This window comes from Vombatus ursinus, unplaced genomic scaffold (assembly GCF_900497805.2).
Source record: "Vombatus ursinus unplaced genomic scaffold, bare-nosed wombat genome assembly UNPS02014861.1, whole genome shotgun sequence".
Lineage (NCBI taxonomy): Eukaryota > Metazoa > Chordata > Mammalia > Diprotodontia > Vombatidae > Vombatus > Vombatus ursinus.
This window is the reverse complement of record NW_020954639.1, coordinates 14679878-14697378: the sequence shown is the minus strand read 5'-3', so window position 1 is coordinate 14697378 and position 17501 is coordinate 14679878. Positions and strand designations below refer to the sequence as shown.

The window sequence follows — 17501 nt, the reverse complement described above, 5'->3', positions numbered from 1 at the left end:
AAATAGCCTAAAAAAATAAATAAATAAAACTTCCAGGGCACAAATGCCAGCTTAATCATTACACAGACAGAGGATCAGCTTCACAATTGTAAAGGTTGCTTATTGTAAACTAGTGAAATAGCATTGTATACAGCTAACTGCTAGTGTACCTTACCATGGCTATTCAAAATGTTAATTCCTAAAGAAATGCAAACTGTAGGAGAAAATAGTCATGAAATAAAGAAAAACGTTTTGGGCTACTTGGTTCCTAAAGTTTTCTGTTTTAATAATAATAAATTTTTTTAGAGGGACTTTCCATGTCTTTGGTCGTATTTTTAAAATTACTATAAGAGTACCAAAAGAAATAATGCTTTGCAAATCTAAAGCCCACGTAAATTTTTAGTTATTTTCCTTCATTGAAACAAATTAGAGACATTAAAAGGAAACACTGTCACTGAATCCCTCTGATCAGACATTCTTTGAATTTGCCTTATTGATCACACTTTTTGCAAATGGTTGTTTGCAAAAAATGTAGGTGGCTGTGAAAGAATTAAAATGGAAACTACCCATTGGTTTCTTAGAATCAAGTGACTACGATAAAATTGAGTCTACTTTTTTTTAGCATTTCCATTTTTTCTTATAAAAGTTTTGAACACTGGAGCTATCTGGAGGTCAGGCTATATCAAGTCCATCAAAAAACCTTAGAAAAGTAGAAAAGATTAAAACTGTGTTGAGTGCCATCCAGATGACTTTAGGACCTAGCTTGCTTCCTCGTATGCTAAGAGCTCTTTCTGCCTCGCCTTTGTTGGGAAAAATACTTCCCTTCCAGGACTCGCCATCGAAAGTAGCAAGAGGCTTCCAGCCAGGCCATTTGGAGCCCTATTACTGACAGGAGCTTGCAGAGGGACCCAGAGCTGCTAGCATAGTGGTTGCTGGAGCATTTCCTTAAGAGGAAGAACTATGTGGGTCCCCCAGAAGCTTGTTAGTGTCTTATATGTACATGTAGCAGATAGGCTATTTTTTGTTGGGGTGATGGGAGATTATAGCAGTATTAAGAGTGCCACCATTTGTTTAGCACTTGAGTGGTCAACATACAGTCTTTCTTGCTTACCCAGAAGTATCTCCTTGCTTTATATAATATACCGTGTTAGGTAGGTCACAGGATAATGGTGATCTCTGAGAAAGAGTTTTATAAAAAATAATGGCAAATGCAAATGGGAGCAGAAGCAGGAAAGTACTGTTGTCCACAGGCTGCCACTTTTTCTGAGTCAGCTTCAGTATTGTACTTTTTTATATTTTGTCCAAACCTGTGGTTTCATTGACTTGGGGCATTTCCAGTGTACAGCCTCCTTCCATAGGCACAGCAGCTGATGATCTGTAGCTCGTGGTCTTAGAGCATTATCTGGTGCACTGAGAATTAAGTGACTTGTCCGTGGCCACACAGTCCGGTTTTCCCGACCTGAAGGCCAACCTTTTATACCATACTCACTTTCAGTATTATTCTAGGGGGGGAATTATCCACAGAAGCAACTAAGCATCTAAAGCAGCCTTTTCATAGAGCTCCAAGGTGCTTTGTAGATCATCTGGGCCAAGGTTCTTCCCCTGGGGCCCACTGACCCCCACAGTCTGTGAATGGATCTCAGGGGGCCTGTGAACTTGGAGGGAGAAAACACATTTTTATTTCCACTACCTGAAATTTAGCATTTCTTTCCATTACATAAAGCCCCTCTCCTTGGAGTCCATAGCCATTGGGCCTCCACTCAGACAGCCACAGCACCCCCTGGACTGGGCCAGCCTCAGAAACCAAGACACACTTGACCTGGCTGCCCTGGAGGGAGACAACCTTAGAAAAGGTGTCTGCATCCACTAAGTGTTCAGAGCATCCTTGTAAAAGGTTGCTGCTTAACACCAAGAAAGTGCGAGGACCTCCAGTGTCTCAGGGCACTGCCATTTCCCTCCTGCTTCCCACCAGGAAATCCTAGGCTACTGACATCCACAGCTAGTGGGAATGGAGGTGGCACTCAGTCTGTGAATGCATGAGAAAAGTTGGAGACCTTAACAGCTGTTTTAAAGTAAGCTTGACTACTACCTAGTAGGCAGTCTGTCTGTCTGTCTGTTTACTAAACCAAAATTAAGTTAACAAAATGGTCTGGTAAATGAGCTTTAATATTTAAAACAACTGTAAAAGTCTGTGCCTTTCCCATTGCATTCAGCTGAAATGATCAGAGGATTTGGAGCTAGAAGAGGTCTGATTGATCATCTAGGCCAGGGCTTCTTAAAACCTGGGCTCTGTGAATTAAAAAAACAACAACAACAACAACAATGTAGTTGGTTTCCTTTGTAATCCTGTGTGTTTTATTTTATGCACTTAAAAAAAACATTATTCTGAAAAAGGGTCCGTCCATAGGCTTCACTAGATTGCCAAAGGGGACCATGACAAAGAACAGGTTAAGAACTCCTGATCTCCCTCATTTTGCAGATAAGTAAACCAAGTTCCATTAAGATCGAGTGACTTTTCCCAGGTTCACATAACAAAATTGGGATTTGAACAGAGGTGTTCCCCTAATAGAATATCCCCTAATGTGATATCTTGCTACCAGGAGGAGTCCAATGGACTGAAAATAAACAAGAGATTTAGCATCTTAGATTCTTAAGATAATGTCTGTCATTGACTCACTGAGGGACCCTACGAAAACAAATTCTCCAACCTGTTTGAGTCTCCATTTTCCTACCAAGAAAATGGTTTTATGAGATAATTTGCCCACCCCATTGGGATCGAGCTAATGTGATATGGAAGCACTGAGAGCTATTATATGTATGAAATAATAAATTATAAGCAGTGCCTTACATAGATGGCTGTTGATCTCATCATTGATTTCCAGGCTTACAGGAAATGACATGGCATGAGCGGGTGTTTTTGACTTAAGGTCCCTATGTAATATAATAGACAAGATGCTTCTTATTCACCTTTTGTTACATATAAATCAATTCCTATGAATTCTTTATGATGATTTTAAATTCCATTCTTGTTTATGGAAATTTAAGTTTTTTATTACTTCTAGTCCTCAGTAAGATCAAATGTTTGGTGTTTCTTCACATGTCTTCAGATTCGGAGTTTTAGAGAAAAAGACATTGATTTGGTGTTCTTGTTTTTCTCCCCTCCGAATATGATAACACTTTGCTTTTGTAGTCTATAAGCATCTTTTAATTTGTAGCTTTGAAGAGGCTGGCATGTCAATCTTAATTTTGCAGTTATAAAATTTGACTGGTAGTTTCCTACTTAGTTTCACTTATTTGAAATTGAGCAAGAGAACTGATTGTGTGAGATAATAGTAAATATTATAGTACTTTGAAATGCTTCCTGTTAAAATGGCAAAATTCCTATTTTTATGTGGGTCATGCAAGAAAATCAATAGTCAGAATTTTGTATTCACTGATGTATTCATTCTTTAACACTTGTTCTGATTTTCCCTATCCCCTTGAAACTTAACTACCTTGGACTCATCTTCTTTTAGCCATTGTTATACATTGTTATACATTGTAAATAACTCATGGGTTAGTGGGCAGACTTCTGAGATAAATTATGCTAACACTACTCAGATGCATTTTTTTCTTATTAGGGGAAAGGAGCTAAACTACAGTGGTACCACCACTAAGCAGAGTAGCCATTTAAAAAAAAATGTAAGTAAGCAAGTCTTTTTTTTCTTAACAGGTTCTTTCAAGTGAAGAAAAAGCAGCTTAGGGAATATGGGCTGAGTCTCTTTAAGAGAGATAAAATTCTGTCTTAGATCAGAGTGTCATATTTTCACAAGATGATTGCTTTGGCAGTAATATATGGAGTATATTCTAAAAAAGCATTGCTTTCCATTAATTAGTGATATGCAAGCAAGTCAGCGTACCATAGCCTTAATTGCAGAAATGATCCACACCGCTAGTCTGGTTCATGATGACATTATTGATGATGCAAGCTCTCGAAGAGGAAAAGACACAGTTAATCAGATCTGGGGTGAAAAGAAGGTATGTTTGTAGCTCTTTAAACAGAGTTAAGTGGTAATTGGATTGTACTCATTTTTTAGATTTACCTAATTTAAGAATTCTTTTTTAAACTGCAGTAATGTTCATGTTGAGATATGTCATTTTGAGAGTAACTTTGTAAATCTTAAAGTACCATAGAAATATGAATTGTATGAATTGTTGGATACCACAACAGATATTTGGTACATCAGAAAAAGCTATATAACAAATCAATTAGATGACCCTAATTGGGGGGGGATTTTTTTCAAAATTCTCAGTTAAAAGGAATGCAAAAAAAATGTGTTTTATATCCTGTTTGTGGCTCAAATTTGAAAAGGCTAGTGTGCTATTATGTGTTATGGGTAGAGGGCTGGCATTGGAGTCAAGATCTGGATACAGGTCCTGCCTCTGACACATACTGATTGTATGACCTTGGTTAAGTCACTTAAACTCTTAATTGCCCCCAGAAAATTCTCTAAGGCTAAAAGTTATAAATGTTTCCACACCAGGAGTTATGTACTGAGCCCATCAGAGGTCTATACCCAAAAAAGTCTACTGTGAACATTTTGTCTTTTTAAATAATGGATATGTAGGTTTTGGATTTTTTTTTTTTAAGTATAAACATGTGTGCATGCTCTTAAAACAGATTCAACATCAATCTATCAAAGTAAAAGACTTGTAAGATTTCTTGGGAGTGTATACAGTGAGGTTGTTTTTCCTTTGTAAATGTCTATCAGAGGAGACTGGGGGAAAGTATAAAGAATGGGAATCAAGAGTCCTAGAATAATTATGAAAAATGAGTTTTCAACACTTCCAACACTTTGCATTGGGCAGCTAGGTGATACAGTGGATAGAGTGCTGGGCCTGGAGTCAGGAAGATCTGACTTTGAATCCTGTCTCAGACACACTGGGCAAGTCAGTTAACTTCTGTCTACCTCAGTTTCCTCAACAGTTAAATGAGGAACATAATAGGAACCTACCTCAAGATTGTTGTGAGGATCAAATGAGATAATATCTGTAAAGTGCTCAGCACATCAGCCTTGAACATATTAAATACTTAATATTCTCTTTCTCTTCTTCTTTCCTTCCCTCCTCCCATTTCCATTCGATGAAAATTTTAGTACACACGATATCTAGTGCACTGTGCTAGGTGCTGAAATTACAAAGAAATATAACATGATACTCTGAAAGAACCTACCATTTAAAAAGATGTATGAAAAGAATTATGATACAGAATAATATAAGATAAGCAGAAATGGGGGGAGGCAGGCAAAATGCTATGTGAAATTAGAATTAGAGATTGCTTTCAGATGGGGGAAGGTCAGGGTAGCTTTCATGAGAGAAATGATGTCTAAGTTAGACCTGGAAGGGAATGAGGTACTTCAGCAGATGGGAAAAGGAAAAGAAGCCATTGCGGTTAGTGTGAGTAAACACACAGAGATGAGAAACTAAATACCAGCATGGGAGGGCAAACATAAAGGGGAGTGTTAGGAACTAAAGTTGGAAAGGGAGTTAGGTCACAGCCTGATTGAGGACTTCACACTCTTCAGAATAAGGAGTTTAGAATTATACTCAATAGATAGAGAAAGATGGGATTTTTAGAGTTGGAAAGAAACTTAGAAACAAAATAATAAGTCGCCTTCTATTTCCCTACCTTTTCCCCCCACCAAATAGTGCAGATGAGAAAGATGAAGCTCAGAAAGATTAAGTGACTTGTCCGAGGTCAGCTAATAAGTTTCAGAGGTAAGATTTGAACCCAGTTCTTGTAATTCTAAATCCGTTGTTCTTTAGACTATACCACTCTTCCTCTCTGTAGATTATGGGGAGTCCCAAAAGGATTTTGAGCTTAGATCCATTGATAGAGGGAGTTCCTCACATTGATGAAATCAGATACCCTTCCGTATTACTCACCTATGTTCACATTCCACAATTTATCCATTTTTCAACCATTGGACATGTGAGTTGTTTCTAGTTTTTTGTTTTTGTTTTTTGCTGATACAAATCAAACATTGTGATATAAATGAACATTGTGAAAATTTTTGTATAGATTAATCCTAATAGTGAGATCACTAGATCAAAAAGTATGATCAGTTTTGTCACTACAATACTGTGAGATTTACAATGTCCCTAAAATCACATTATATCTTTGCATAAAACCAGTATTGAAAATTGCCCTTTTGGAGTTCATGAGGCTTGGTAGTGATGCTATTGAGATATCACAAAGTGGTCTCTTGCCCCAAGGGTGGTGGATAGCTCACTAGTACCAGCATCCAGCTGTAGGTTCCATTCACAAGTTCTAGAATATTGATAGTTCTCTGAGATAGCTCGTATCCTTGCTCCTCTTTTAATTGTAACTCTAGGGAAAATGGCACTGGGATTAAAACAGCTCTGATGATTCACTTCAAACTCATCAAATTGGCAAAGGTAAAAAAAAAATAATGGAAGCAATTTAGGAGGGAATCTGGAAAGACAGGCACACTAATACATTACATTATTGGTAGACTAGCTATTCTGGAAACAGATTTGGAACTAGGCAAAAAAAATTAAAAGTACTATATATTACAAATATTAATAACTATTCTTTTCGTGGTAGCAAATAACTGGAAATAAAGCAAGTGCCCATTGTCTGGGAAACAGCTAAATAAAATGTGGTACACTAATGTAATGGGCTGTTGCACAATGTGAAATGGTATTGAGGAATTCAAAGGGAACTAAGAAGACTTCTGTGAAATGATTCAAAGTGGAGTAAGCAAAACTTAGGAAACCATTATATACAGTAAAGACAACAATGTAGAAAAGAAGAAATGTAGCTTGCTCCTATTGTTGGGGAGGCAGAGGACTGTGAGTTTGGAATGCATCGAAAGACTCACTGGATGGGGGTGGGAGGTGGTGTATTCAGATAGTGTTCTAATGCAAAGATAAAAAGCATCAATAAAACCCACTGGGATCTTGGAGACTTTGAGCGCAGCCACTAACTGTGAGGGCCTAAAGATGTCTTTTAACTTCTTAAACTCTTTATTACCTTCATCTCCAACTCTGGGGGTTTGACTAGATGATTTCTAATGTCTCCTTGAGCTTTGAAATGCTAAGACTTCCCTTTGAATTCTCATTGACTCTATAATAGCAACTTACATTCCTCTACAACCTTAAGGTTTTATATAGCATTTTTCTCCCCCCCAACCTTGTAGACCAAGGGTGTCAGACATGCCCCAGCTATAGGCACAACATTCCATTGTGTGTCTGGAACCAGATTAAAACGACATTGGTAAATGTTGAACAAAATAATAAAAATACAATAAAACATAGGTAGTTATCACATTTTAAAACTTAATAGGCAACCCACGGGGTTCTTTATCTACAGTTTAGTGGCCCCTAGTTCTATTTAAGTTTGACACCACTGGTCTACATCAATAGAGCAGGATCATTATCTTAGAAAGCTGCATATTAATATTATCTGTGTTCTTTTGTATTTATAATTATTTTGCTAAATATTTCCCAGTTACATTTTAATCTGGTGCAGGCCGCACTGGGACTGTGCTGGCCACATGTTTGACACTTCTGGTATAGATCATGTAAATTGTCTTATTTCAGTTTTACAAATGAACAAACTGAGTTTCTAAGAGAAGAAATAACTTGCCCATATTTATGTGGTTGGCAAAGCCTGTATTTAACTTAGGTTTCACATCTGCCTCAGCCTCCTGTAGCTTTGCAAGTGTCAGAGATTTATCATTCAATAAGTATTTTAATTAAATGACTACCATATCCTAGACATTGTGCAATGTAAGCTCAAGAGCTATAAGTGCAAAGAATGTAACTTATCACCTAACAGAGGAAAAATAAAACTATGTCTACATAAAAATACAACAATTGAAAACAGGATAACTTGGGATGAAAAGATACTTATTAAATGCTTCCTATGTGCCAGGCATAGTGCTAAAAGAGTGGTGGTTCCTGTCTTGAAGAAGCTTCTAATAGAAGATAACAGTCTAGGGGAGTAGTGACCAGGGAAAGGAGAGAAAGAAAGAATCAGATCATGAGTTAATGTATAGGGCACTCAATTGACCTACTTTTTCCAAAAGCTAGTAGTACTTCTAGTTATGGCAGGCGGGTGATGGCAAGATGACATGGTTAGATGATTGGACGGCATATAGGGGTGAAGCACTGATTAGATGTAGTGAGCTAAGAAGATTAGTTTGCACTCACACAGGTGCCAGTCAACTGGAGTAAGAACTCCAAAGATGAGTACATGAACTTTCTCAGGGATTGGGGGCTTGGATTCTGGAGGTCAAAAAATTTAAGGCATCCTTCTCCACGATTTGGCCAAGCTTCCTGAAATACTCAAGGCGCTCTCTTTGGGCAGTGCTAATCACTCAGTGCCTAGTTCTTCATTATCAGATTTCCCCTGATGGGCATGATACAGTATAATTGAAGAAATCACATTTTCCTTGATAACACTTAATTCAAGTCATGTCATGCTAAACTGATTTTAGGCAAACATCTTAATCTCCTTAATTAGAAATGGGAGATATCTTGGACTTTTTCAAGGTTTGGGAGAGATACCCTGGTAACAGTAATACACGTTTCAGTAGATAACATTATGTTACTTCTATAACCTTTGGAAGAAGGGAGAGAGCACACCTTAGGGTGGTCCCTGTGTAGACCTGGTGATTATGCATAGTATTAAATATGTTAAATTATTTGTTTTTTATTTGATTGTAACACTAAACTGCCTTTTTTATATTCTCATAATGTGCTACCATGTAGCATGGTTACCTACTCACCATTTCTAAAAAATTAAAGCGGATACATCATCACAGTTCATTTAGTAACATATAGGAGCACAATCGTCCTCGAGAAATAAGCATGTTTTCTTAATGCAGAAAGTATTTGGAAAGTGTTTTTTATGCCAGTATAGGGTGGGTGTGTGGTTGATGCATGTTTTGGTAAGGAAGTGATTTCATTGGTGTAAGAAATTATCTGAGTGTAAACTTTCCTTGCTGATGAAGCTTAGAGTCTTGATTGTTTAGGTGTCTGAGAAGTTATGTAACTTGCCCATAGTCACACAACCTATAAGTATGAGAGGCAGGACTTCAATCCAGGTCTTCCGAATTATGCCATGCTGCCTTTCTCTCTCTCTCTCTCTCTCTCTCTCTCTCTCTCTCTCTCTGTGTGTGTGTGTGTGTGTGTGTGTAGATGCTAGCAGTTGTTCTGATCACCAAGAAATATGAGAATTCCAGAATTCTCAAACTGCATTGAAAAATGGGACTGAGGAACCTTTTGCAGGAAACTGACAACTTGTCATAACATTAGGAATGATGGCAGTAATCTTCTGTTGTAGGGAAAGGTAAAACTTAAGGGTATGGAATTGCCTTGTAGAAAATGAGTTTTCATTCTCAGGAAAAGTGTGTGATCTAATAGGATGATACAGTTTCTTTTGGCCTTTGTTTCTATGATACTTAATTGTAAAGTAGTTTTACTTTTTTCTTTTCTCTTCTTTTTTTTTTTAAGGCTGTTCTTGCTGGTGATTTTATTCTTTCTGTAGCTTCTGTAGCTTTGGCACGAATTGGAAATACAACCATCATTTCTGTTTTAACCCAGGTCATTGAAGACTTGGTGCGTGGTAGGTTGTTTTTTATTTTCTTTTTTAAAAATTGTTTTTTGTTGTTTATAATTTAGCAAAACAATAAAAGCCCAATCAGAATGAGCCCTTCACATCTTTTCAGGTGAATTTCTTCAACTTGGGTCAAAAGAAAATGAGAACGAGAGATTTGCTCACTACATTGAAAAGACCTTTAAGAAGACTGCAAGTCTCCTAGCCAACAGTTGTAAAGCAGTATGTACGTTCTGTCTTTTTGTCAAGTTAACAGAAGTTTCATCTCTATCAACTTGCTAAGCATTTAAATAGCTAACATTCTTTTGAACTGCTTGAAATAGTTGGACTACAGACACTTCTGGTTTCACTGCTTTAAAAATCTGTGAAGCTCCTAGCTTGCTTGTTTATACATTCGTATAGTTTTACAAAACCCCCATTTCCTCCCCAAAGTAAACAAAGAGTCCAACTTCAGTGCCTCATGTAGAGAAGACCCTGAGTTCTTGAAGGTTATGCCATGGAATGCAAGCTCTGAAATTGACTACCATGATGAAAAGGTTTTTTAGTACAGGGCTATAAACCATGTATGCCATATAAAGATCAGTAAAGTTAAAACATAGAGACCATGCTAAGAAATAGTTTTTACACCACAGATAAAGATTAACTACTAGCATTTGAAATGTGAGATCTTTGTCCAGTGACTAATGAATTGACACACTGCTAGAACAATACCATTTCAGTATCTATCACTCCACAAGGAATATATTGGTTGCTGGGATGAGAACCTTGGGTAAATTGGTCATTTTTAGAATTTATTATATAGAAGGAGAAGATAGCTGAGCCTAGTCTAACATATGCCCTAAATTTTAGGAAATCAGATTTAAAAGAAAGAATAGGTAAGATCCTAGGGACTAAAAAATTCTAGAAAATCATTATAGGAGCATTAAGAAACATTTAAGAGTTAAAAGCTGAAGACACAAGGAGAAAACATTCTAATGAAAAGGAGGAGTTGTGTAAAAAGGCCTAGGAAGAGTAGTATCAAGAAAATCAAAGCTTAGAATGAGCTGGAGCTGACAAGGAAAAATGAAGGGTTTTTTAAAAGGCTATATTAGGAGAGAGAAGTATCACAAAAGAGATAGGATTGTTGCCTAGGGTGGATAGAATGATAATGGATATCATAAAGGACGAGCCAACTCTTAATTTCTCCCTATTGGTTTTTTTGTTTTTCTGCTGAGGAAACTGATTTTTGGACTGGAGAGAAAGAATTAAAGCTGCTAATGGGGAATTAAACTCAAGTAGGGAAATCATAATCTAGCTGTCCTCGAGTTCAGGTCACCAGACCCAGATGAACTTCATTCCGGTATATTTCAAGAATTGGCAGATGTGATTGCTGAGCTGTTGTCAGTGGTCTTTGAATGGTTGTGGAGGGTAGGGTTCGTCTGACTCTTCATGACCCCATTTGGCGTTTTCTTGGCAAAGATACTGGAGTGGCTTGCTGTTTCCTTCTCCAGCTCATTTTACAGATGAGGAAACTGAGGCAAAAGGGTTAAGTGATTTGCTCAAGGTCACACAGTAAGTATCTGAGGCCAGATTTGAACTCAGGAAGTTGAGTCTTCCTGACTCCAGGCCTGTCACTCAATCCACTGTGCCACCTAGCTGGCTAGAGGATAGGGTTAGAAGGTGGCAAATGTCCTATTTTTCCAAAAACTATGAACCAATAGGCTTAATTCTGCTTTCTAGCAAAATTCTATAACATTATTAGAGGGATAGTTAACAAACATCTAGGAAAGGAATTAGCAATCCCAAATACTCATAGCTTCATCAAGAACAGTTAGTATCATATTAGTGTCATTTCATTTTTGACAGGGCTACTAGGCTATGGAGCAAGGGTTATAGACCTAGCTTACTTTGATTTTAGTAAAACATTTGACAATCACTTACTCTATTCTGGTGGAAAGGATGAAGGGATGTGAGCCAGACCTGGTTGAATAAAAAAAAAAGAAATAGTCATAAGATCATTATGCCTTAGTATTGTAAAGGTACTTAGTGGCATCTAGTCCAAGCCCCTCGTTATATAGATGATACAGTTGGGGCCTAGAATAATGAAGTGTCAAGGTCACATAGGTCTCAGAAGATCCGGGGTCTTAAACTTCAAGTGTGATGCCATGCCTACTTTAGCATGTTGCCCCCATGAATATGCTGTTTCACAGTCATGGCTTGTGTAATGGAATAGATTATTTATTTATTGAATTTTCAGGTGACAGAAAGCTATATTGCATGACAGAATCAGAATCTAAAAAGAACTTAACTGGATAGGTTTGGGGCTAAATATAACAAGATAAAATTTAGTAGTAATACATGTGAGATTTGACTTTATTTTAATCAAAGTTTAAGACTATCCAGGTACATGATGGGAGAGGTACATCTTGATGTCAGCTTGTCCAGAAAAGGATCTAGAAGTTTAGTGAGATGTGATGCATCTTAAGCTGTGTTTCCTTGGCATAGTGTCTTGGACTAGGGAGGTTTTAGCCAAATCTGGAATGTTGTGTCCATATGTAGGTACCACATTTTAGAAGAGATTCTGAAAGTTTGTGGAAGTCCCATATCTTTATAGTTTTATATGTGATTCATGAAGAGAATCCAAAGTCACTGGACATTTATTATTAAATGCTTTCACAGTACAAAGTACTGTGTTAAGTGCTGAGGATGCCAAGAGAAAGACTATGCTCTCAGGGAGCTCACATTCTAAGGGAGAAATCAACTACAAGTCAGATGGAAAAGTCCCATAGTCCTTAGGGCAAAGCAGCAACGGAGATGGTAATGCCTCTTCTTTAATGTCATTTCTACTGAAAAACAGATTAGTTTCTTATGTTAGACCATTTGACAGTGCCACTGTGGTGTCAAAAGCTTTCTTCTCTGGGTCTTCTATTGCTGTGGCTGTAGCACCTGCAGGAGTAGTTTCTAGGCAACATCTCCATAGTTACTGCTTCCTAGGATGACAGTGAGGACTCTGGACTGGAAGCATTGCTCTTCCCAAGGCTCTTGGGTTCATGGTCGTTGTCTGGCTCCACCAGGATCTGAGGGGGAAACGGTGGTGATGATGATGATGATTTGACTTACCCAGCCTTGTGGCCTCCTTTCTCTTTGTCCAGGTTCCTTGCTGCTAAGGCCTTTTTGCCTGCCTTGTGTGTGGCAGTTGGTTGGCAATTAATAGGAGTGGCTGGTCCCTATTAGTATACGCTAGTATCACAGAGACTTAAGAGCTATGGTGTCAAGCATACCATGGGCTGGCAGCCAGCAACACTCCTGAGTGTGCCAAAACCAAATTAAAATGTAATTGAGAAATATTTAATAAAATTAATAAAATAGAATAGAAGATGGATAATGTTAATGTGTAGTTTTCAAAGTCAGTAGGTAGCCCACAGGGATCCTTATGTGTGGTTTAGTGGTCCCTCCCACCTTTCTATTTGAGTTTGACACCACTGTTAAAGAGAATCTCTTTAGGATTGCAGAGACTTTAAAAGAATTTCTCGAAAATAAAAAAATAACAGAAAATGACTGGATATCAGTGACTTCGCAATCAGTTTAGAGTCTGCCTGATAATAGGAAAGGTCAAAATCCAAACCAAATTAAGAGAAATTATTACTATAACAAGATGTTGATTGAATTGTAACAGATCCAGTCAAGCTCTTGACTCTGAAAAATGGATTAAGATAAAGACATTGACTGTGGTTATCAGTATTTTTTACAGAAGTTGAAGTAATGGAAAATAGAAAGCCAAAACAGCTTAGAAAACCTATCAGCCTGTGACAACTAGTGATCCTGGCCAAGTGAGGAGATATAGTAGGCTGGAGCAATACCGGGCTTAGCATAGTCATTTGCAAAACATAGACAAGGATGAATGAAATTTACTTCACAAAATTTTGAAAAGCAGTGGAGAGGAAAATAAGTCTACAGCAAGCTTGACAGGAGAGTTAATTATATCATTTACCCCAGAAGCATTTTTTAGTTCAAATTGGAGTGTCAATAATTTAGCAGAAGTGCAACATTTTGACCCGGATTTCTAGAGTGATAGAGCCCAAATGTTGGGTTAGAAAATTCCTCATTGTCTGTTGTGAAGAAATAGAAATTTTCCTTAGGATTTTGATTTTAGCTCTGGAGTGGAACTCTAAAGTTATCTAGTCTTATCCCCTTCATTTTACACATGAGGAAGCAGAAATCTAGAGAGGCTGTGACTTGCCTGAAGTCACAGTAAAGCCAAATTAAATACAGTTTTTCTGACTCCAAGGAAATGATATCAGGAGAAGGGGCCAGACCAAATATAAATAGATGAAACCTGTGCTAGAAATAACACAATTTTCAAAGCTCTCGGGGAATTATTTCCAAAATAACTCAAAAAAAGAAGATTCCAAAACTGAAAAATATCAGATATGTTATTGTAAGCAAAAAAAGTGACAAAAAGATAATGCAACAACTAACAAAATATGCCTATTTTCTCATCTCTATAAAATTTTGATGTACTCATATATCAAAGGTATCCTTGATGAAAATAATGCCAAGGGAACCTGCAGGTTTTTCTCAGTGGAACACATCTTCACTTTCCAACAGTTGTTTGAGAGGCATGAAGGATGTGATACAATGTGTGTATCGATTGAAAAGAAGCAGGAAAGGGGATTTGATTGCATTTGGAAAATTGGAACATTGTTTTCATTGTTCCCAAGGGGTTTCCTGACATAAAAGCTCACCTTTTCAACAGTAGTATTCTTCTGTGATACCTTATGACTGTAGATCATGGCACAACACAGCTTCCAAAGGATTGAGATCAAAATTGTCCGTGACTTCGAGGACAATGAAGAGATGTCTGGTGGGTGTAACTAAGCTGCAGCATTACCAGTGATGACTTTGAGGAAGAAGTGCTATAAAATGCACCATTAAGGAATTTTATGAGCAGGAAAGGTGAGCCAGGCAGGAAGGAGAGAGAACAAATGGAACCTGCTGGGTGTTGCACGTTAAAAGTTTAGAAGACTTCTAGAAAGGCCTGTGTGGTATAGACCCTTTGTGAAATGGTATAGACAAGGCTCAAATAGGGACAACTGTTGTAAGCTGCATTGGTAGAAGTAGTACCCACATTGATGAGAACAAGGATCTGTTAAGTCATGGAAATAGCAAGGAACCTCCAAATCATAGGGTTCAGCCGCCTCATTTTGGGGATAATGAAATAGTGATGATGCTGGTGGTAGCAATGCAGTGCTTTAATGTTTGCAAGACACTGATATTCACTATCTCATTTGAGCCTCATTCCAACCCTGTGAGCTATTTGCTGTTATTTTCTGTATGATCCTAGGATCGTAGATTTAGAGCTGGAAGGGACTTGAGAAGCCATTTACTCAAACTTCTTCATTTTATACATGAGATAACTGAGATTCAGAAAGGAATCCTGATCATGCTGGTAATTGAACCCAGGTGATCCAGACTTGCGGGTCCAGCACTTTCTCCACTACAACACCCTGTGTCTGCACTGAAGCTTAAAGTCATTTGACTAATTCATATTAGATCCCAGGTTGTATCACAATCCAGTTTTCCACATCCCCACTTTTCCCTCCAAATCAAATGTACTTTGCTTTTTAGGCAGAAAGAGAGGTTAAACTGAAAGAAGTTGGTCCATTTAAACAGTCAGAAAAATAGAAGTCATAGGAATAAAGGTGTCAGTACTTGTTACTCCCCTCAAATTGTAAGGAAACTTGATTATTACATTGAAGGGACTCCCAAAGACTCAGTCTTTTAAGACATTTGGAACCCCTTTGGTTAAATCTGGCTCATGGTAAAGAAATGACTTTTTGCTTGAGGAGGGAAAACTAGTATCTGCACCTGTAATCAGTTGGCTACAAGAAATACTTGGCTGTTACTATGCTGACATTCAATTTCTCCAGCAGAAGGCAGTTTAACATCTATAAAGGTAAAGTAGTAATTTCCCCTTTTCCTCCCTCTCACAGGGTTTAAACTGGGTAGGAGCCCATATCTAATCTTTACCAATTTTTCCTAAATCAAGATCTCTCATTTGTAGCTAATTATGATTTCTCTGACTAGAATGTGGTCATCAGTTTTATTCTACAAATGACTGGAGAGCTTCTCTTTATAGAATTAATTACTTGATGTGTATCAGCCTACCTGGTAATAGGGCATCATAATTCAGGTATTTCCTGGATGATTTTTTTTAATAGCTCTTGGTAGTAAAGCCAACAAAAATAAAAGCTGTAGTTGGAATTTAGCTTAGATTTTTGTCTTTGTTCTTTAATCTTAACATAATTATTTGAGCTTTAAAGAATCCTTTCAAGGACCTATGTATCAGGTGAAAGTATCTTTTGACCCTTTGTATTAAGAGAGTTGAATAAAAGATGTAATTATGGTGACTCAGTAAGAAACCTGGGCATTTGAGCCTTCCTTTGCTTCCATAAAAGACCTATGTAATTCACATTCTAGAGGAAAATTACTTGAACACACTAGCATTTAAACACAATTTGATTTTTAGATGAAAATTTTTTAAATTTCTAAGATATATTTTTCATTTAAAAGGAAACTGAAGAATGAAAAAATTATAATTATGATATGAGAATGAACCATGTAAAGCAAGCTTTTTATTAAAGTCAGTGACTTAATGAGACAATGAGATACCAATGTGTCACTTACTGGAAATTCATCCTGCCCTCCCACAAGGTCATTTGGGATAGGAAGTAGGTAAAAAAAGTCCCCTGGCAGTATCACCAACCCTGTGTACTTAAGGTTAGAGAGGCCTGGAGCCACCCTCAGGCCAGAGAGAGACAGAGTTGTGTACAAAATTCAGCTTACTAATTTAATGAGGTTTTGATAGCAAAAGACATCAAGTGGCTGGAAACTGAAACACTGAGAAGTGACAGCAGCAGCTTTGATGATGCCAGTAGACCTACTGTGCACATCAGTGATCCCTGAGGATGTTACTAGGCTCATTGATATACATGGCCCACAGTCATCAAGGAAAAGCTCAGTTAACTTTCAGTATGCTTGCTTTTTCTATTGCCCTTTGGGTCATCTGCAGTTTTAATTCTTTGAAGGTTCTGTGTTTTGCAACCATATATTATCACTGGCAGATTATTGATAGTTAAAAGATGGGGTTCTGTTTTAGGAAGTAGCTTGAGATCATTGAATATGTTGAATATCCTACATGCATATTAAGTCTGTCTTCCTCCTATTCTAGGCCCAAGTCATTGTCCAATGTCCAAAAGTACTGATGGACCAGTCAGGGGTGGCTGCAGGTTCCCACCCCTGGACCAGCTCTTGGGGCTGCCCTTCCAACTGTACTTCAGGCCACAGATATTCTTCATCTACTTAATTTTTTTTCTTATATGAATTCTTACTGCAAACATGTGGGTTTAAGTAGGCTGTGACAGGTTACCAACAGTGATTTGCTTGGAAGAAGTGGCATTATAGGCACCATCCATGAGCTGTGTCCACATATATGAAATAATAGATCCATTGAACCATATGTTCTGTTTAGAAGGAGGAAGGAAAAAGATGAGAGTAAACATTTATATAGCACCTATTATATGCCAGGCACTGTGTTAAGCACCTTTTTTTTTTTAATATCATTGGATGTTCACAATAGTCCTGTGAGGTAAGTGCTATTATTATCCCCATTTTACAGTTGAGGAAACTGAGGCAAAAAGAAGACAAACATTTAATATGTCTTAAGAGTTTAGAGAAAGCACTATCAAAATGGATAATAATAAAAAAGATTAGTGAATCAAGGGGCAAAATTCCAGTTGTTCAGAGTGTCTCATTCCCAACATATATAAAATAAATGAAGCGTTAGTGTACATTAAAACAGATGAACCTTGAGTTAGAATTAAATGTTTAATAAAAACCACCAGGAGGCATGCTGATA

General features: G+C 37.5%; 1 protein-coding gene across 2 annotated transcripts in view; it reads left to right on the top strand.

Annotated features, from left to right (window-relative positions):
* PDSS1 (decaprenyl diphosphate synthase subunit 1) overlaps nt 1-17501 on the top strand; it is a 38888-nt gene that overhangs the window by 9513 nt on the left and 11874 nt on the right. The window contains exons 5-7 of one of the 2 annotated variants that reach the window (XM_027841607.1): nt 3855-3996; nt 9502-9613; nt 9717-9826. In XM_027841607.1, coding sequence (XP_027697408.1) covers nt 3855-3996; nt 9502-9613; nt 9717-9826 — 364 coding nt within the window. The remainder of the gene's footprint in view (nt 1-3854; nt 3997-9501; nt 9614-9716; nt 9827-17501) is intronic. The other variant, XM_027841608.1, reaches the window with a different exon arrangement.